The 15338-nt window shown below is 46.1% G+C and overlaps 1 protein-coding gene across 3 annotated transcripts in view; it reads right to left on the bottom strand.

Annotated features, from left to right (window-relative positions):
- Positions 1 to 14735, bottom strand: part of LOC120997236 (cytochrome P450 2K6-like) — a 50343-nt gene extending 35608 nt beyond the window's left edge. Inside the window, exon 1 of one of the 3 annotated variants that reach the window (XM_040427233.1) lies at positions 14579 to 14735. In XM_040427233.1, coding sequence (XP_040283167.1) covers positions 14579 to 14687 — 109 coding nt within the window. In that variant the 5' untranslated portion in view covers positions 14688 to 14735. The remainder of the gene's footprint in view (positions 1 to 14578) is intronic. The other 2 variants (XM_040427235.1, XM_040427234.1) reach the window with 2 other exon arrangements.
- Positions 14736 to 15338: the final 603 nt, after the last annotated feature.

The raw sequence follows: 15338 nt of genomic DNA, 5'->3' as shown, positions 1-15338 counted from the left end.
ATTAAAAGTGAAAGTTTGATTTATGATTATTATTCTGTCCCATTACTTTTGGTCCCTTAGCAAGTGGGAGGCACATATGCAAACTGTTGTATCTCCTACACCGTTCACCTGATTTGGATATAAATACCCTCAAATTAAAGCTGACAGTCTGCAGTTAAAGGGAACCTGTCACCGGTATTTTGTGTATAGAGCTGAGGACATGGGCTGCTAGATCATCGCTAGCACATCCACAATATCCTTTCCCCATAGCTCTGTGTGCTTTGATACATATGCAAATTAACCTGAGATGAGTCCTGTACGTGAGATGAGTCACGTACAGGACACATCTCAGGTTAATTTGCATATGTATCAAATAATTTTTTTTACACAATAAAAGCACACGGAGCTATGGGGACTGGGTATTGCGGATGTGATTGCGGCCATCTAGCAACCCATGTCCTCAGCTCTATACACAAAATTCCCGGTGACAGGTTCCCTTTAAAGGGCTTCTGTCAGCCCACTAAACCGTTTTTTTTTTGTTTTGTTTATTAATAATCCCTACACTGCGATCTCTGCATACATAAGTAAAATAATCATTTTTGTTCAGTAGAATTTGATAAAACGCTATTTTTATAATATGTAAATTACCTTGCTACCAGCAAGTAGGGCGGCTACTTGCTGGTAGCAGCCGCATCCTCCGATCCTAATGACACCCCCTCCGCATTGTGATTGACAGGGCCAGGGAACGGAATCGTTCTCTGCTGGCCCTGCCTGTTTTCATTCAATATCTGGCGCCTGCGCTGCTGCCGTACCTATCTTCAATCTGCGCAGGCGCACTGAGAGGCGGCCACTCACTCGGCCGCTCGCTCCTCAATGCGCCTGTGCCGATGACATCACATCTACACCCGGCGCAGGCGCATTGAGAAGCGAGCGGCCGCCTCTCAGTGCGCCTGCGCAGATTGAAAATAGGTACGGCCGCGGCGCAGGCGCCAGATATTGAATGAAAACAGGCAGGGCCAGCAGAGAACGATTCCGTTCCCTGGTCCTGTCAATCACAATGCAGAGGGGGCGTCATTAGGATCGGAGGATGCGGCTGCTACCAGCAAGTAGCCGCCCTACTTGCTGGTAGCAAGGTAATTTACATATTATAAAAAAAACGTTTTATCAAATTCTTCTGAACAAAAATTATTATTTTACTTATGTATGCAGAGATCGCAGTGTAGGGATTATTAGTAAACAAAAACAAAAAAAACGGTTTAGTGGGCTGACAGAAGCCCTTTAAAGCACATCTAGTTCGTTTCATTTAAAATCCATTGTGGTGGTGTATAGAATTGTGTCTATGTCTCAATATTTATGGACCTGACTGTAGATATATGTGTAGGGATTTTTTTTACATATGCATGTGTTTTTTTTTTTTTTATATACATATATATGCATATGTTTTTTTTTAGATATACAGTATACGCGTGTGTGTTTTTTATATATGCATGTGTTGTTTTTTTTTTACATACGTGCATACACAAGACCTGGATGTTTTGGCCTAGCAACACCCATCTGGCTTTTTCCAGAATTGCAAGACGGGCAGTGCGGCCCTGGATGTATGTATGCGCCAACTGCATTAGGCAGGCATCCATAGACGGATAGCGCGGGACAGAAAATATTGGCAGCTATAAATCAAAAATGTTGTTTTAGATTTCCCATTCTAACAGCTTTTTAACAGATTCCTCATAGTGTTCTACATTTTGTTTGACCTGTGATACTTGATTTAGGCCTCCGAACTTGTGCACGTGATAAATATTTGCGATCCAAGAACAAACATTTGGATCATTTGTAGCTACAGATTTCAGCACCATCTCCGTGACAAAATAATCTGTATCGACAATTACTGCATATGTGGATTCCATTTTTGTGGTGCTTAGCCATGTCCACTGCTCATTAAACATCTCACCACACATCCACTAACTCTCAAACATATATCAAATCCAAAATGTAACATGCAGAAGTTACCAAAAATGCAGCCGAAACATTCAAACGACACACTTGCACGTGGCATGCACACTGCTAATATCCGTATTTTGCTGCCTGGCAGATTGCGGACAGCTAAATACTAACACTGTCATAAGTCTATCATTTTGCCATGTTGCTTCTTGACATTTCCGCCATTTCACCTTATTCAATACTGAGGTTGCTTAGGTCATGTAAATCATGTAGGATCTATTCATATTTGTTTTACAAGGTTTGCAAAAATGCTTGCATGGTGAAAGGCTGTGTATGTTCAGTGAAAAAGTGGAATTCGGATATCATACTTCATGTGTTTCCAAACAGATGTTGCGAAAATAAAGTCCTGACTACAGCAGACTGGACAATGTAGGCCAAACCTGGAAAACATGGTGGAAAAAGTCCTCATTGACACGAAGAATGTGCTCTTTGCAGTTTCCGAATGACTGCTATATTTTCGTTGGTGCAAAACAAACTTTAACTCCCATGTATATTCCCAGTATGGTTATGTATGTAAGTGATGGAGTTAACCAACTTGGACATGGTCCCTGCAGGAAGTTGAGGTGTGGAGCCTGGATCCACCTCTAGATCAGTCTATTCAGTGTGTGAGTTTGAAGATTAAGAGAGAAACATCATCTCCATGTGCGCCTGTCCTCACAGGATTGGACCAAAGATCCAGAGCAATACTTTCTCAGTGGACTATTTACTAAATGAGAGACCTCACTTTTTCTACAGTACTCAGGAAAGATAGAGATGAAAGAGAGAGCCAAGAAGTTATATACAAAAATTATCTCAATGCACCAGGTACATATGTGCAGAGATATGTCACACCTCTTATAAACTTATTTACCACATGTGGACTGAGTATATTTAAAATTTAACTTTTACTATAATTTCACTTAAAAGACGTTGATGGTAGCAGTGAGACAAAGACAAAATTGTGTGGTCACAGGCACTGGTGTCCAATTGTTAAGTTGGTATGGCAATCTGGATACTCCTATAATGCCCTGGTCTAGAGCCCTCCCTGTATGGATGGTCGGGGGCTATCCTCATAGACCTGCCTCAACGACACGGAGCACCCGCCCCGACAGGGGCGACCCCATACGGAACCTGTCCCTAAATGGGGCCTATTCCCTGTAAGTCCCTTACTGTATGGCCCTACATGCCATGTTTCGTTCCATAAAAAATGGAGCTCATCAGGGGCTCATTGAAATCAGAAGGTTTCTATAAAAAATACACAGAAAAAGATACACAAAGCATAGTCACTACACTGTGCCTATTTTGATATACATTTAGACAACATTATCTGGTATGTAATCTCGACTTACTATTTCAGTAGAGAGTTTCTTGTAAATACAAAGCGATGTGGACGGTCAGTGGTACGCGTCCCCGCCGGGGTATGGAGAAGTGTCCCCAACAATACCCTCGCCTCACCTCACTGCTGAATGCCGGTAGTGTGGGAACACAGCCCATTCAGCCGCCTGGCCTTTTAAAATCAGCGCCTCCAGCTGTTTCCGCCCTCCTGCTCCACCCTCCTCCGGTGGAACGCACATGGAACGCACGCTGTTTCCATGCGCTCCATTCCACCGGAAGTCGGTGTCACGTGATCGCTCGGGCTGCCGGAAGTTACATGCGAATGTGTCTGAGCGTCACCCGTCGCCCAGCAACCGGGCGACGCGCCTGCACTGCACGCTGATAAGCCGCCTCAGATGCCGGACGGTAACTTTTAAAGAATACAATCATTCAAAGATGGATTTCTCTGGCAGGTTCTCATACATACTGTTCCCGCATGCAATTGGTCATGCGGTGCAGATTGGAAGAATATATTGGACACAAAAATCTGTTCCTACATCGAAACTAAGATTATCAATTTATGTCATTTTTCTGTCGTCAAATATATAGGGCTAGAAAGAGTATTTTTACGCTATTCTGATCTTTGATATAGCTAGGGGGAGTATTCTAAATTTAACAATGATGTCATCCACTATAAAGTCCAAAGGGACAGTTTCCCGCACATATTAGATCTTAAACAGTTGGATCATACAGTTCAGTTTACATCAAATCATTATGATATTATGGCCGTCATAATAGCTGGCCATTCAAATAAAGCATGTAAAACTCTGTTGTTCATTAAGGCCGTTGGGATGTAGTGTCTTCAAACAAAAAATCCACCTCGCCTCACATTGGAGGATTCTCTTATCCCAATCTCCACCTCTTAGAGGTGGCCTCACTTTTTCGATTCCCATAAAAGAAAGGCACCTTGTAACGGGGTTCCAAAGGTGCACTCGGTCCCCCTTTGCCCGCAGAACTGTTGCTTAGCTTTGGGAATGAGGATCTGTGTTTGACCTCATTCCCAGGGCGGCTTTACTAGCTGGGTGGTTCCCGGCTCCTAGTCTGCCTTGAGCGCCGAGCTGATCACTCGGTACTCGACAGGTTGGTCTGTCGGTCATGTGACGCTGGCCACGTCACATGACCCTCACTCCCCACTATAAATACAGGCAGCCTGCTGGCCACAGGTTGCCTGTTAATTTAGCTTCCACCTGTGACTTGGTCTTTCCTGGCGTACTTACCTCCTGCTGAATTTCTGACGATCCTCTACCTGCTCCTTGTGTACTTTGCTGCTCTCCTGGTATTTGACCCCGGCCTCCTCCTGACGATCCTCTGCTGACTCCTTTGGTACTTCACGTCTCTCCTGGTATTTATGACCCCGGCTTCTCCTGACAATTCTCTGCTTGCTCCATTTGTACTTTGTAGCTTTCCTGGTATTGACTCGGTCCGTTCACGTCCTGTTGTTTGTCTGTCTGTCATCCCTGCACTTATTCCAAGTTAGGGATTGCCGTCCAGTTGTCCCCTGTCATTAGGACTCGCGAGTCAAGTAGGCAGGGCCAGGGGTAAAGGTGGAGCGCAGTGGTCACTTCCCTCCCCCCTTTGTGTGTGTGTACGCGACCGTTACACACCTTGGGTCCCCGCCGTGCTCAGCACGTACATGGCGTGTGACAACGGTGTCCCTGCTGTTACGGACATCATTTATATGCTCACCGATTCTTCTTCTCAGCTCCCTTTTTGTTTTGCCAACATATTCCTTGTTACAGGTGCATGTGATTTTATAGACAACCCCCATAGTTTTACAGTTTATCAGATCCCTGATAATATATGTTTTTCCTGTGTTGCAGCTCCTAAACGATTTTCCGCACTACATGTACTTACAGGCTATGCACCCCCCACATCTGTAGGTACCATGAACACCTTTTTCTAGCCAGGTTTTTTGTGCCGGTTTAGGAGAGAAATGACTATTCACCGTCCAGTCTCGTACACTCTTTCCCCTCCTATATGTTATACTTGGGTGTTCTTTTATGGTGGTACAGAGGTCAGGGTCCATTCTTAGTACATGCCAGTGTTTGGCAATTTTTTCTCTTATGCCTGCGGAGGCCTCATTAAATGTGCTAATTAAACGTGTCTCCTAAACGTGTCTTCCTGGGCACACGAGGATGTCAATTCATGACACAACAGTTTTGTCCTTCAATTATTGGAGTTTGTACTATGTAGAAACTATTTTCTTTTCAATGGTAGGTTTTACCACCAGCTCAGGGGCACCGCGATGGGGTGTTCATGTGCCCCATCGTATGCAAATCTGCTCCTGGGCTGGTGGGAGGATACTTTGGTCTTTTGTGACGAGACCATCTGTGAGGTCCAAAATGTCCAGATATGGGCACGTTATATAGATGACGTGCTGGTTGTCTGGAAAGGTGGCTGTAAGTCATTCTCAGATTGGGCATCAAGTTTAAACAGGAACCAGATTGGCTTACGTTTCACGTCAGAGTGTGACGAGAGGCAGTTGCCATTCTTAGATATCCTTATCACCAAAAATCTGGATGGCTGCCTTGAAACTACAATCTTTCGTAAACCAACCTCGACGAATTCCCTCCTGAGGTGGGACAGTTGCCACCCTTTCCCCCTCAAGAGGGGAATTCATCGGGCCAATATCTGAGAATAAGGAGAAACTGCTCCAAGGAGGCGGAATTCCAAAGACAGGCAACCAATCTGAAAAAATGTTTTATGGATCGGGGTTACCCTATTGGCACATTGACACCAGCTTACAAGGCCGCAAAAGGCCGCTCCCGCAGCTCCCTTCTTACCCCTAACAAGACGAGCAGTATCGATAACGTGTCCCCAATAGGGATTCAGGAGACACGTTTAATTAGCACATTTAATGAGGCCTCCTCGAGGGTGAGGCCTCCGCGAGGGTGAGGCGAGAGTATTGTTGGAGACACTTCTCCATACACCTGCGGGGGCGCGTACCACTGACCGTCCACATCGCTTTGTATTTACAAGAAACTCTCTACTGAAATAGTAAGTCGAGATTACATACCAGATAATGTTGTCTAAATGTATATTAAAATAGGCACAGTGTAGTGACTATGCTTTGTGTATCTTTTTCTGTGTATTTTTTATAGAAACCTTCTGATTTCAATGAGCCCCTGATGAGCTCCATTTTTTATGGAACGAAACATGGCATGTAGGGCCATACAGTAAGGGACTTACAGGGAATAGGCCCCATTTAGGGACAGGTTCCGTATGGGGTCGCCCCTGTCGGGGCGGGTGCTCCGTGTCATTGAGGCAGGTCTATGAGGATAGCCCCCGACCATCCATACAGGGAGGGCTCTAGACCAGGGCATTATAGGAGTATCCAGATTGCCATACCAACTTAACAATTGGACACCAGTGCCTGTGACCACACTGGAGCATTGACGCCACCCACCAACCCTGATTGTGTATCTGCAGGACCAGGGGTGTAACTAGAAGTGACTGGGCCCCACAGCAAATATTTGTAAGGGCCCCCCCAGCGCGCTTCGCACCTACCTCCTCCTGTGTAAACCCCACTTCTTTGGCACAGTGTATAGGTATACGGTATATTGTGGGGCACAGTGTAGAGGTATACTGTATATTGGTTGGCACAGTGTAGCGGTATACTGTATATTGTGTGGCACAGTGGATGCTATATGTGTATAACATAAACATATTTCATATGAAAACTTACAGTTACTTGACCCTTGGGGATCTCGGATGCCACTTCCACACTTTGGCCGGGGGCTGGTGGAGCTGATGTTGTGCTGTATCCTAATGAGAAAGATTTCATAATAAGGATTTGGAGAAGGGGCAGAGGGATAGCAGAGCAGGGAGAGGCTGGTGCTGCTACTAGGGGGTCATACCATGGGGGAGTAATAAAGACCACTATAATGCCCCCCCCCAGTAGTAATAATTCTCCTAATAATGTGACAGTGCAAATACCCCTATATAGTGCCCCCAGTAAATTCTCCCATAGTACTCCTCTCCCCGCTTCCTGCTAGTGCCCCCCATAATGTACCAGTATAAAATGCCCCATATATAGTGCCCCAGTAGATGCCCCTCAGTGTCCGGCCTCTGATAGGCTGCCGGCCTAGTGTCCCCCATAATGCCCCCCAATAATGTGCCAGTAAGTGTCCCCATAGATGCCCCCCCATCATGTGCCAGTATCAAGTGCCTCTCTCCCCCACACATGTCCCAGTATCATAGTGCCATCCCCCCCAATGTGCCCGTATCAAGTGCCTCTCTCCTTCCCACCCCCCATGTGCCAGTATCATAGTGCCAAACCCCCCATGTGCCAGTATCAAGTGCCTCTCTCCCCCCCATGTCCCAATATCATAGTGCCATCTCCCCCCCCCACAAAAAAAGTGCCAGTATCAAGTGCCTCTCTCCCCCCCCATGTGCCAGTATCAGGTGCCAACCCCTCTCCCCCCATGTCCCAGTATCATAGTGCCATCCCCCCCCACAAATAAGTGCCAGTATCAAGTGCCTCTCTCCCTCCCCCCCATGTGCCAGTATCAGGTGCCTCTCCCCCCCCTCATGTGCCAGTATCAGGTGCCAACCCCCCCTCCCCCCCAGGTGCCAGTATCAGGTGCCAACCCCTCTCCCCCCCCATGTGCCAGTATCAGGTGCCTCTCTCCTTCCCACCCCCCATGTGCCAGTATCAGGTGCCAACCCCCCCTCCCCCCTCCAGGTGCCAGTATCAGGTGCCAACCCCCCTCCCCCATGTGCCAGTATCAAGTGCCTCCCGCTCCCCCCATGGCAGTAACAGTCGAGTATTAAAAAAATAAAATAAACACTTCTACTTACCTCCATGTCAGCGATGCAGCCTCTTCCTGTGTCCCGCCCTGTATGTCCATATATGGAGTCAGTGCTTGTATTTCAGAAAAGTTTCTGCTGGGATTCGAACCCACGACCTTCTGTATCAGAGGCAAAGCATCTAACCACTAGACCATAAGAGCTGCCTTGCTGCTGACTGAAAAAATATGAGACTTCTACTGTTATAGCTGGCTAAGTGTACATCTATACACATGACAGCTGCTCATATATAGAGATATAGGAGAGCTGAGTGTGCTGGGACAGCTGTCATATAGAGATATAGCAGTGCTGGGTGTGTTGGGGCAGCTGTCATGTGTATAGATGTACACTTAGCCAGCTATAACAGTAGAAGTCTCATATTTTTTCAATCAGTTTCAATCAGTTTCAATCAGTTTCAATCAGTTTCAATGCAGCCTTTATGGTTGTGTGGATTAATGCTTTGCCACTGATACATTGGAGGTTGTGGGTTCGAATCCCAGACACATCAGGAGACTTTAGGAGACCGTAAGATTAGATCACATTAGCGAGGGGGCCTGGTCAGCTGCTGTGAAGGGGCCCTGAACATTAAGACATCGATATTTAACTAACTTGAAAATAAACTGTCACACACGCTGCCGGGGCGCCGGGCCCCGAAGCAACTGCATCCCCGGTAGTTACGCCACTGTGCAGGACGGGGTAAGACCCACCCAGTATTACCTTACCGCTGTCTTATATGGTGGTAAAATAAGTGTTTACATGTATGTATGTAATTTTGTCTTTGTCTCACTGCTACCACCAACGTCTTCTAATTGAAATTATAGTAAAAGTTAAATTTTATGTATACTCAGTCCACATGTAAATAATAGATGTTTATGTATACTCAGTCCACAGGTAAATAAGAGAGCCAAGAAGGTTCAAGTCGAGCATTGGAGTCAGACAGTAGGATATTTGCTAATCTAAGCTACAGATGTTACTGCTGTGAGAGGGACATAGTTGAGACACCCTTCAGACTGGGAGAATACCTGACCAGTCATATCTTAAACGCTGTATCCCTCAGTGGACATTACAGCCTCCATTGCAAAAGTACGATTGCCATAGATTCTGCACTAAGGGACCTTGGGAAGATAGAGAGTAAAGAGTACTACATACCCCATCCTTGCTCAAATCCATACATTGCTATCTGGGGAGATTTGCACTATGAATTGGTGTCACTGTGTTTTTATACCATTGGACTTGCTACACCTCCTATTCTGCACTTTAGTAAGCAGAGACATTTGTTTTCTACCTCTGGCCTGATAACTGACTCCTACAAACATATGCCAGCCATTACACCTTGAACTCCTGCCATTCACCAGCACCAAACCTAGCACACATCAAGGGCACCCCAACTACCATCAGGCAGGAGCCCCAACATCAGGATGTGCCCCAAGGGAGGAAAAGGTGCAACCTCCTTTCACTGCCCTCACCCTAGGGAGTATCGGTGTGAGGATTGCCACTGCAATTGACTCTTATAGCCAGAGTCACTACCACTCCCATCCTCCGCTCCACTACTCCCGGGCCTTGGAACATGTTCCATGGATGGCTGCATTTCCACTGCTTCCCTGGTCTGAACTCACAGCATCATAATGACTTAAGATGCTGTGAGTTCCCACCTGGCTGTGGGTCTTCTGCACTGTACTTATAAATCTGGAAAAAAAACACGGCACTCCAAGTTCTGTGCATATTAGTATGCAGGATGGCGTGTGCATACTAATCGCTACCATGGCTAAGGCCGTGAACAAGGTCTAGGTTTAGACCGAAACGTCGGCTAGTGGCTAAAATATAACCTTATCCGGTTGGATTGAAAACAAAATAAATAAGAAGTTCATATAACAGAACTTGGAGTGCCAGATTTATATGTATCCAATTTACCACTGAGCACCGTCTTCATCTTAGAGGTGTGCCGTTCAACTCTCTTCCTTAATTCTGCACTGTACTGACATAATGCACAGTACAGCAGACCCAAGGTCCGGCCAGAACTCAGAGCATCTTAAGTTATGCAGTCAATGGTGTCAGTTTAGTTCAGTCCGGTAAATGCAGCCACCACGAATGTTGGGTTTTAGCTGCAAACGTAGGAAGCAGCCGGCACTTGGGAACAAAATAAACTAAACATTTTTTTGACTCCAGTCTCCAAAATGACTGGAGATGTATAATCTCCAGGTCATTACATATTATGTATGCAATCCGGATTCGCAATACACGGGCACCGTTCCGTGTGCATTCCGCATCACGGATGCAGACCTATTCACTTCAATGGGTCTGCAAATCCGGAGATGCGGAATGGTGCGGAACGGAAGCATGGAACGGAACCTTGCAGAAGCACTACGGAATGCTTCCATGGGGTTTCGTCCCGTACTTCCGTTCCGCAAAAAGATAGAACATGTCCTATCTATTTGCGGAACGGCCGGATCGCGGACCCATTAAAGAGAATGGGTCCGCGATCCGCTGCGGCTGCCCCACGGCCACGGGGTGCACACGTTCGTGTGCAAGAGGCCTTAATCAGCACTTACTGGAAAAGGATTAAAGGGGTTCTCCTAAAATTTTTGGGACCTCATGGTGTGGCTGGACCTGCAGGGATGATCATTCTTACCTGATCCTCACAGCTAAGTTCCAGCTCCATCATCAGCTCTGCAGCTCCTGCCTCCCTCTGCATCAGCATCCTGTTAAAGGGGGCATGTGACCGCTGCTGCCAATCGCTCCCTGCATCGGTGACCAGTCACCTGCGTGGCACGTGACCCAGCGACATGTTGTATGGGTTGCCGCTGCAGGCAATGATTGGCTGCCATGTTTGCATGCCCCCTGTCAACAAGATGTTGATGCCAGGCTAGATGAGAGATGCAGAGCTCATGACAAGGCTGGCAACAAGCAGCGAGTAGGATGATCACCAACACAGGTCTGGACACTCTGTGAGGTCTGAAAAAATGTCGGATAACCCCATTAAATAGTAAAATAAATGGTTAAAGTAGTAAATAGTGGATGCTATCTAGAACAGTGTTTCCCAACCAGTGTGCCTCCAGCTGTTGCAAAACTACAACTCCCAGCATGCCCAGACAGCCTTTGGCTGTGCGGGCATGCGGGGAGTTGTAGTTTTGCAACAGCAGGAGGCACACTGGTTGGGAAACACTGATTATAGAAGACAAGGTATTATGTGGTGTAAAGAAACGTCACAGAGAATAGAATAATGGGAGTCCCCAAATAACATTTTTCACCCTTTCCCATTACAATATCCTCAAATATTGAAAATAATTTAAAACTGGCTCCCTATTGTATCCTGACGCCATCACTAAGGAAATAATTAAAGGGTTTGTCCCACGGAAAACAGTCTACAATTTTCTAAACCATCGTTTGGATCTGAATACTTTTGTAATTGGATATAATAAAACATGCCGTATAGCCGCAGAGTTTTTCTATGTAACATAATCTGTATAGAGCCACCTGCAGGGTTACAGATTTGGGAATTGTAACCTGAAACATGTGCCTGCAATCTGTGGGTTGTAAAACTGGTAAGTTCAGAACAAGGATTAATGAACAGCTTGAGCTGTGTCGCCCAGTATTCTTTACAAAAGGTAATACAAGGTCTTTAAAGAGGACCTTTCATGGGTCCAGACATTATGAAATAAGTAGCAGGTTATGTAGGGCATAGAGCAGGGATCTAATAGCGCTTACTATATTTTCTGGGCTCCGCTCCGTTCCCCCGCTGTGCCCCCTTGCAGTTTTCCTGGCTGGTATGCTAATAAATAGCATCGGTACAGGGAGGAGGAGACTGCCCTGTTTCTCAATGGGCGTCTCCTTCTCCCTGACTGTAGCGCTGTCTAATCACAGCAGAAAGCGTCACAGCAATGGAGAAGGTGAGCTTTTTTTTCTCCCTGGCTGTGGTTGGACAGCACTACAGTCAGGGAGAAGGAGACGCCCATTGAGAAACAGGGCAGTCTCCTCCTCCCTGTTCTGATGCTATTTATTAGCATACCAGCCGGGAAAACTGCAGGGGGGCACAGCGGGGGAATGGAGTGGAGCCCAGAAAATATAGTAAGTGCTCTTACATCCATGGACTATGCTCTACATAACCCCCCTACTTATTTCATGATGTCTGGACCCATGAAAGGTCCTCTTTAAAGGTTACTGCCATTGAAAGGGTTAAAGGGGTTGTCCTACCTCCGATTTTCATTGGTAAGCTGGGAATAACCCAGAGAAAGCGCCGCCCCTAGATGGGCAAAGTTGTGGAAACAGAGTAGCGCCCATTGACTACTCTGTACATGCTGTGATGTCATTAGACACAGGAATTTTTTTTCCTGGGGGATGTTCAGCTTTCTCAAATTAGAGGACTATCTAGCAGACACCAGGGTTTGAAAAAAATATACCAGCCATATCATTCCTAAACCAAACCCCATGTCAGCCATCAGCCCTCCATGTCATATTTCTCCCCGTCCATGGCACAGACAGGCTACAGACATTGTCTCCGGCCCATCATGTAACCCCATCCTCACCCATGTCACATTTCTCCCCCTCCATTTGATTGCTCTAACACCTAAAGAAATTTTTTTTTTTTTTTTTAAACCTGATGTTTCTCCAGATGATCTTATGCTAAAAGTAGTGGTAATAGAGTCTCAAAGGTCTATAGAAGCAGGTACACCCTGGTGTGTCTGCTAGATAGTCTTATAATTTGAGAAAGCTGAACCCCCCCCCAGGAAAAAAAACTATCTACGGCCCTGCCCTTATCTACGCCCCTGATTAGACACACCCCTCTGTACATGCTGTGATCAGGGTTGCCAACCAGAATTTCTGGACAAATTTCTGGACAAATTCCTTTGTACCTGCTGTGATGTCATTAGTCACGGCCTTCTGTATCTGCTATGAAGTTATTAGACAGACCCCTCTGTACCTACAGTGATGTCATTAGACACACCTCTCTGTACCTGCTGTGATGCCATTAGACACGCCCCTTTGCACATACTGTGATATCATTAGTCACACCCCTCTGTACCTCCTATAATTAGACACGCCTCTTTGTGCTACTGTAATGTAATTAGTCACACCCCTCTGTACCTCCTATAATTAGACACGCCTCTTTGTGCTACTGTGATGTAATTAGACACACCCCTCTGTACCTCCTATAATTAGACACGCCTCTTTGTGCTACTGTGATGTAATTAGACACACCCCTCTGTACGTACTGTGATCTAATTAGATAAGTCCCTTTGTGCTGCTATGATTAGACACTTTCCTCTGTACCTCCTGTGATGTCATTAGACACATGTCTCTGTATCTTCTGTGATGTCATTAGACACATGTCTCTGTATCTCCTGTGATGTCATTAGACACATGTCTCTGTATCTCCTGTGATGTCATTAGACACATGTCTCTGTATCTCCTGTGATGTCCCCTAGAAAGTGAAAGGAGTTAACCCATGATTAAAGGGGTTATCCAATTTCTCAACCCCCCCCCCCCCCATGTGCCGGGCCCCTCACTGGTAATATACTTACCCCGTTCCTGGTCCCCGCACCGCCGCTGCTGCTTTTCCCTGCACACGAATGAAAACATCCGGTGTTGGGGGGAGCAGCCAATGGCAGGTGGGGACGTGGACTAGCCTCCCTAGTGTCACCCACGATGCTAGGGAGGCTCGTCCCCATCCTAGCCTGCCATTGGCTGCTGCCCCCAACACCGGATGTTTTCATTCGTGTGCAGGGAGAAGCGGCAGTGGCGGTGCGGGGACCAGGAGAGGTGCTGGGAGCCGGGTAAGTATATTACCAGCATATGTGGGAGGGGGTGTTTCGAGAAATTGGATAACCCCTTTAATGTATACAGTACATGATAATCTCTTTCTAACAACGCTAGAACCAGCCCTGTACCTGACATGGATCCAGAGATCTCCCCATTCATTGCTTAGATTGTTCTGCTAGATGTATTTAAGGCTGTCAGCTTAGGGAGTGTGCCCTTTCTCGGTGGGAGTGTCCTTTATGCTGCAGTTGAATAATGGGACTGAGCACGGGCTTCCATCTCAGTGAGCAGGACAGATAAATTAGAAAAAGAGCACACAGCAGGTGGCGCTATACAGATAGATTTCATGCAGTTGCTCAGTAGCTAAAATACATTTTTAATTACAAGCAATCACAAAAATATTCAGATCCAGCTGCTGGTTGGAAAGCTGTAGAATATGTTTTATGGGATGACCCCTTTACACTAAAACTGCTGCAAAGAGACTAAGTAAAGTTCTAGCCTAAAGAGATAGCAGCAGACCTGAATGTATCAGATGTAGCAGAGCTGAGCTGGTCAGTTGTAGCACAGCCCAGTTTCAGTCACATGTGTTTTACTGAGTATAAACAGTGCAGCCAGAGGTCCTCTATGAACAAACACAGCTCTACTGCATTTGTGCTGAAGCCCATGTTACAGACGCATAATCTGCCCCATTCCTCACTTACTGTACCTGAATAAATTGGTGGAAAGACCTTTCTGCTCCTCTCCGAAGGCACAGCCTCACCTTGTGTTCTTCCCGTCACACTGTTCTCAGGAAGTATGCTGCTCCTCCCTGTCATGCAACCGTAAAACCCTTCTGCTTTCTAACATGAAGGTGGTTCCAAAGTCATATTCAGACTGGTTCATGAAGAACATGGTTGTGAAATACCTCGCAAAAAAGCATTTTAAGGACAAAGTACAATAGGCTTTGGATGTGCTGCTGACGCGTTTTATTTAAAGCTGCAGAAAGCTAAGAACATGCACAAAGCGGTAATCACAGGGTCTTCTCTGTGCCGTCCGGGAGGGAGCGAGGGGAGAGATTTATCATCAGGGGGATTTTTGAAGTCAGTTTTCCTTGATGCCGGGTTGTGCAATTTCTGCAAAATGTATAAAATTTTGCAACTTGTTTTATAAATTTAAACCATCGATAACACTTTTGCTTCGAGATCTTACTCCAGTCTTTTCATCATCCTCTGATGTAGTGTGATTGCAAAAGATTTACAGATTTTTATTTCTGTGACTTTTTTATGATAAATTTGGCGTACACTTTCTGACCCAGCTACCGAATTTTTTGCTTCATAAGACACACCCATGTAGAGGAAGAAAATAAGAAAAAAAAAAGTTTTTCATCAGACCCCAGATCAATCCCAGCATCCAGCGCTACACAATACAGGAAGCCAGCTACAGATCATAGACCGCTGAAGAAGGCCCTGACAGGCCGAAACGTCCGG

This window comes from Bufo bufo, chromosome 4 (assembly GCF_905171765.1).
Source record: "Bufo bufo chromosome 4, aBufBuf1.1, whole genome shotgun sequence".
NCBI lineage: Eukaryota > Metazoa > Chordata > Amphibia > Anura > Bufonidae > Bufo > Bufo bufo.
Note: the sequence above shows the minus strand (reverse complement) of the source record. Positions and strands in the feature narration are given on the sequence as shown.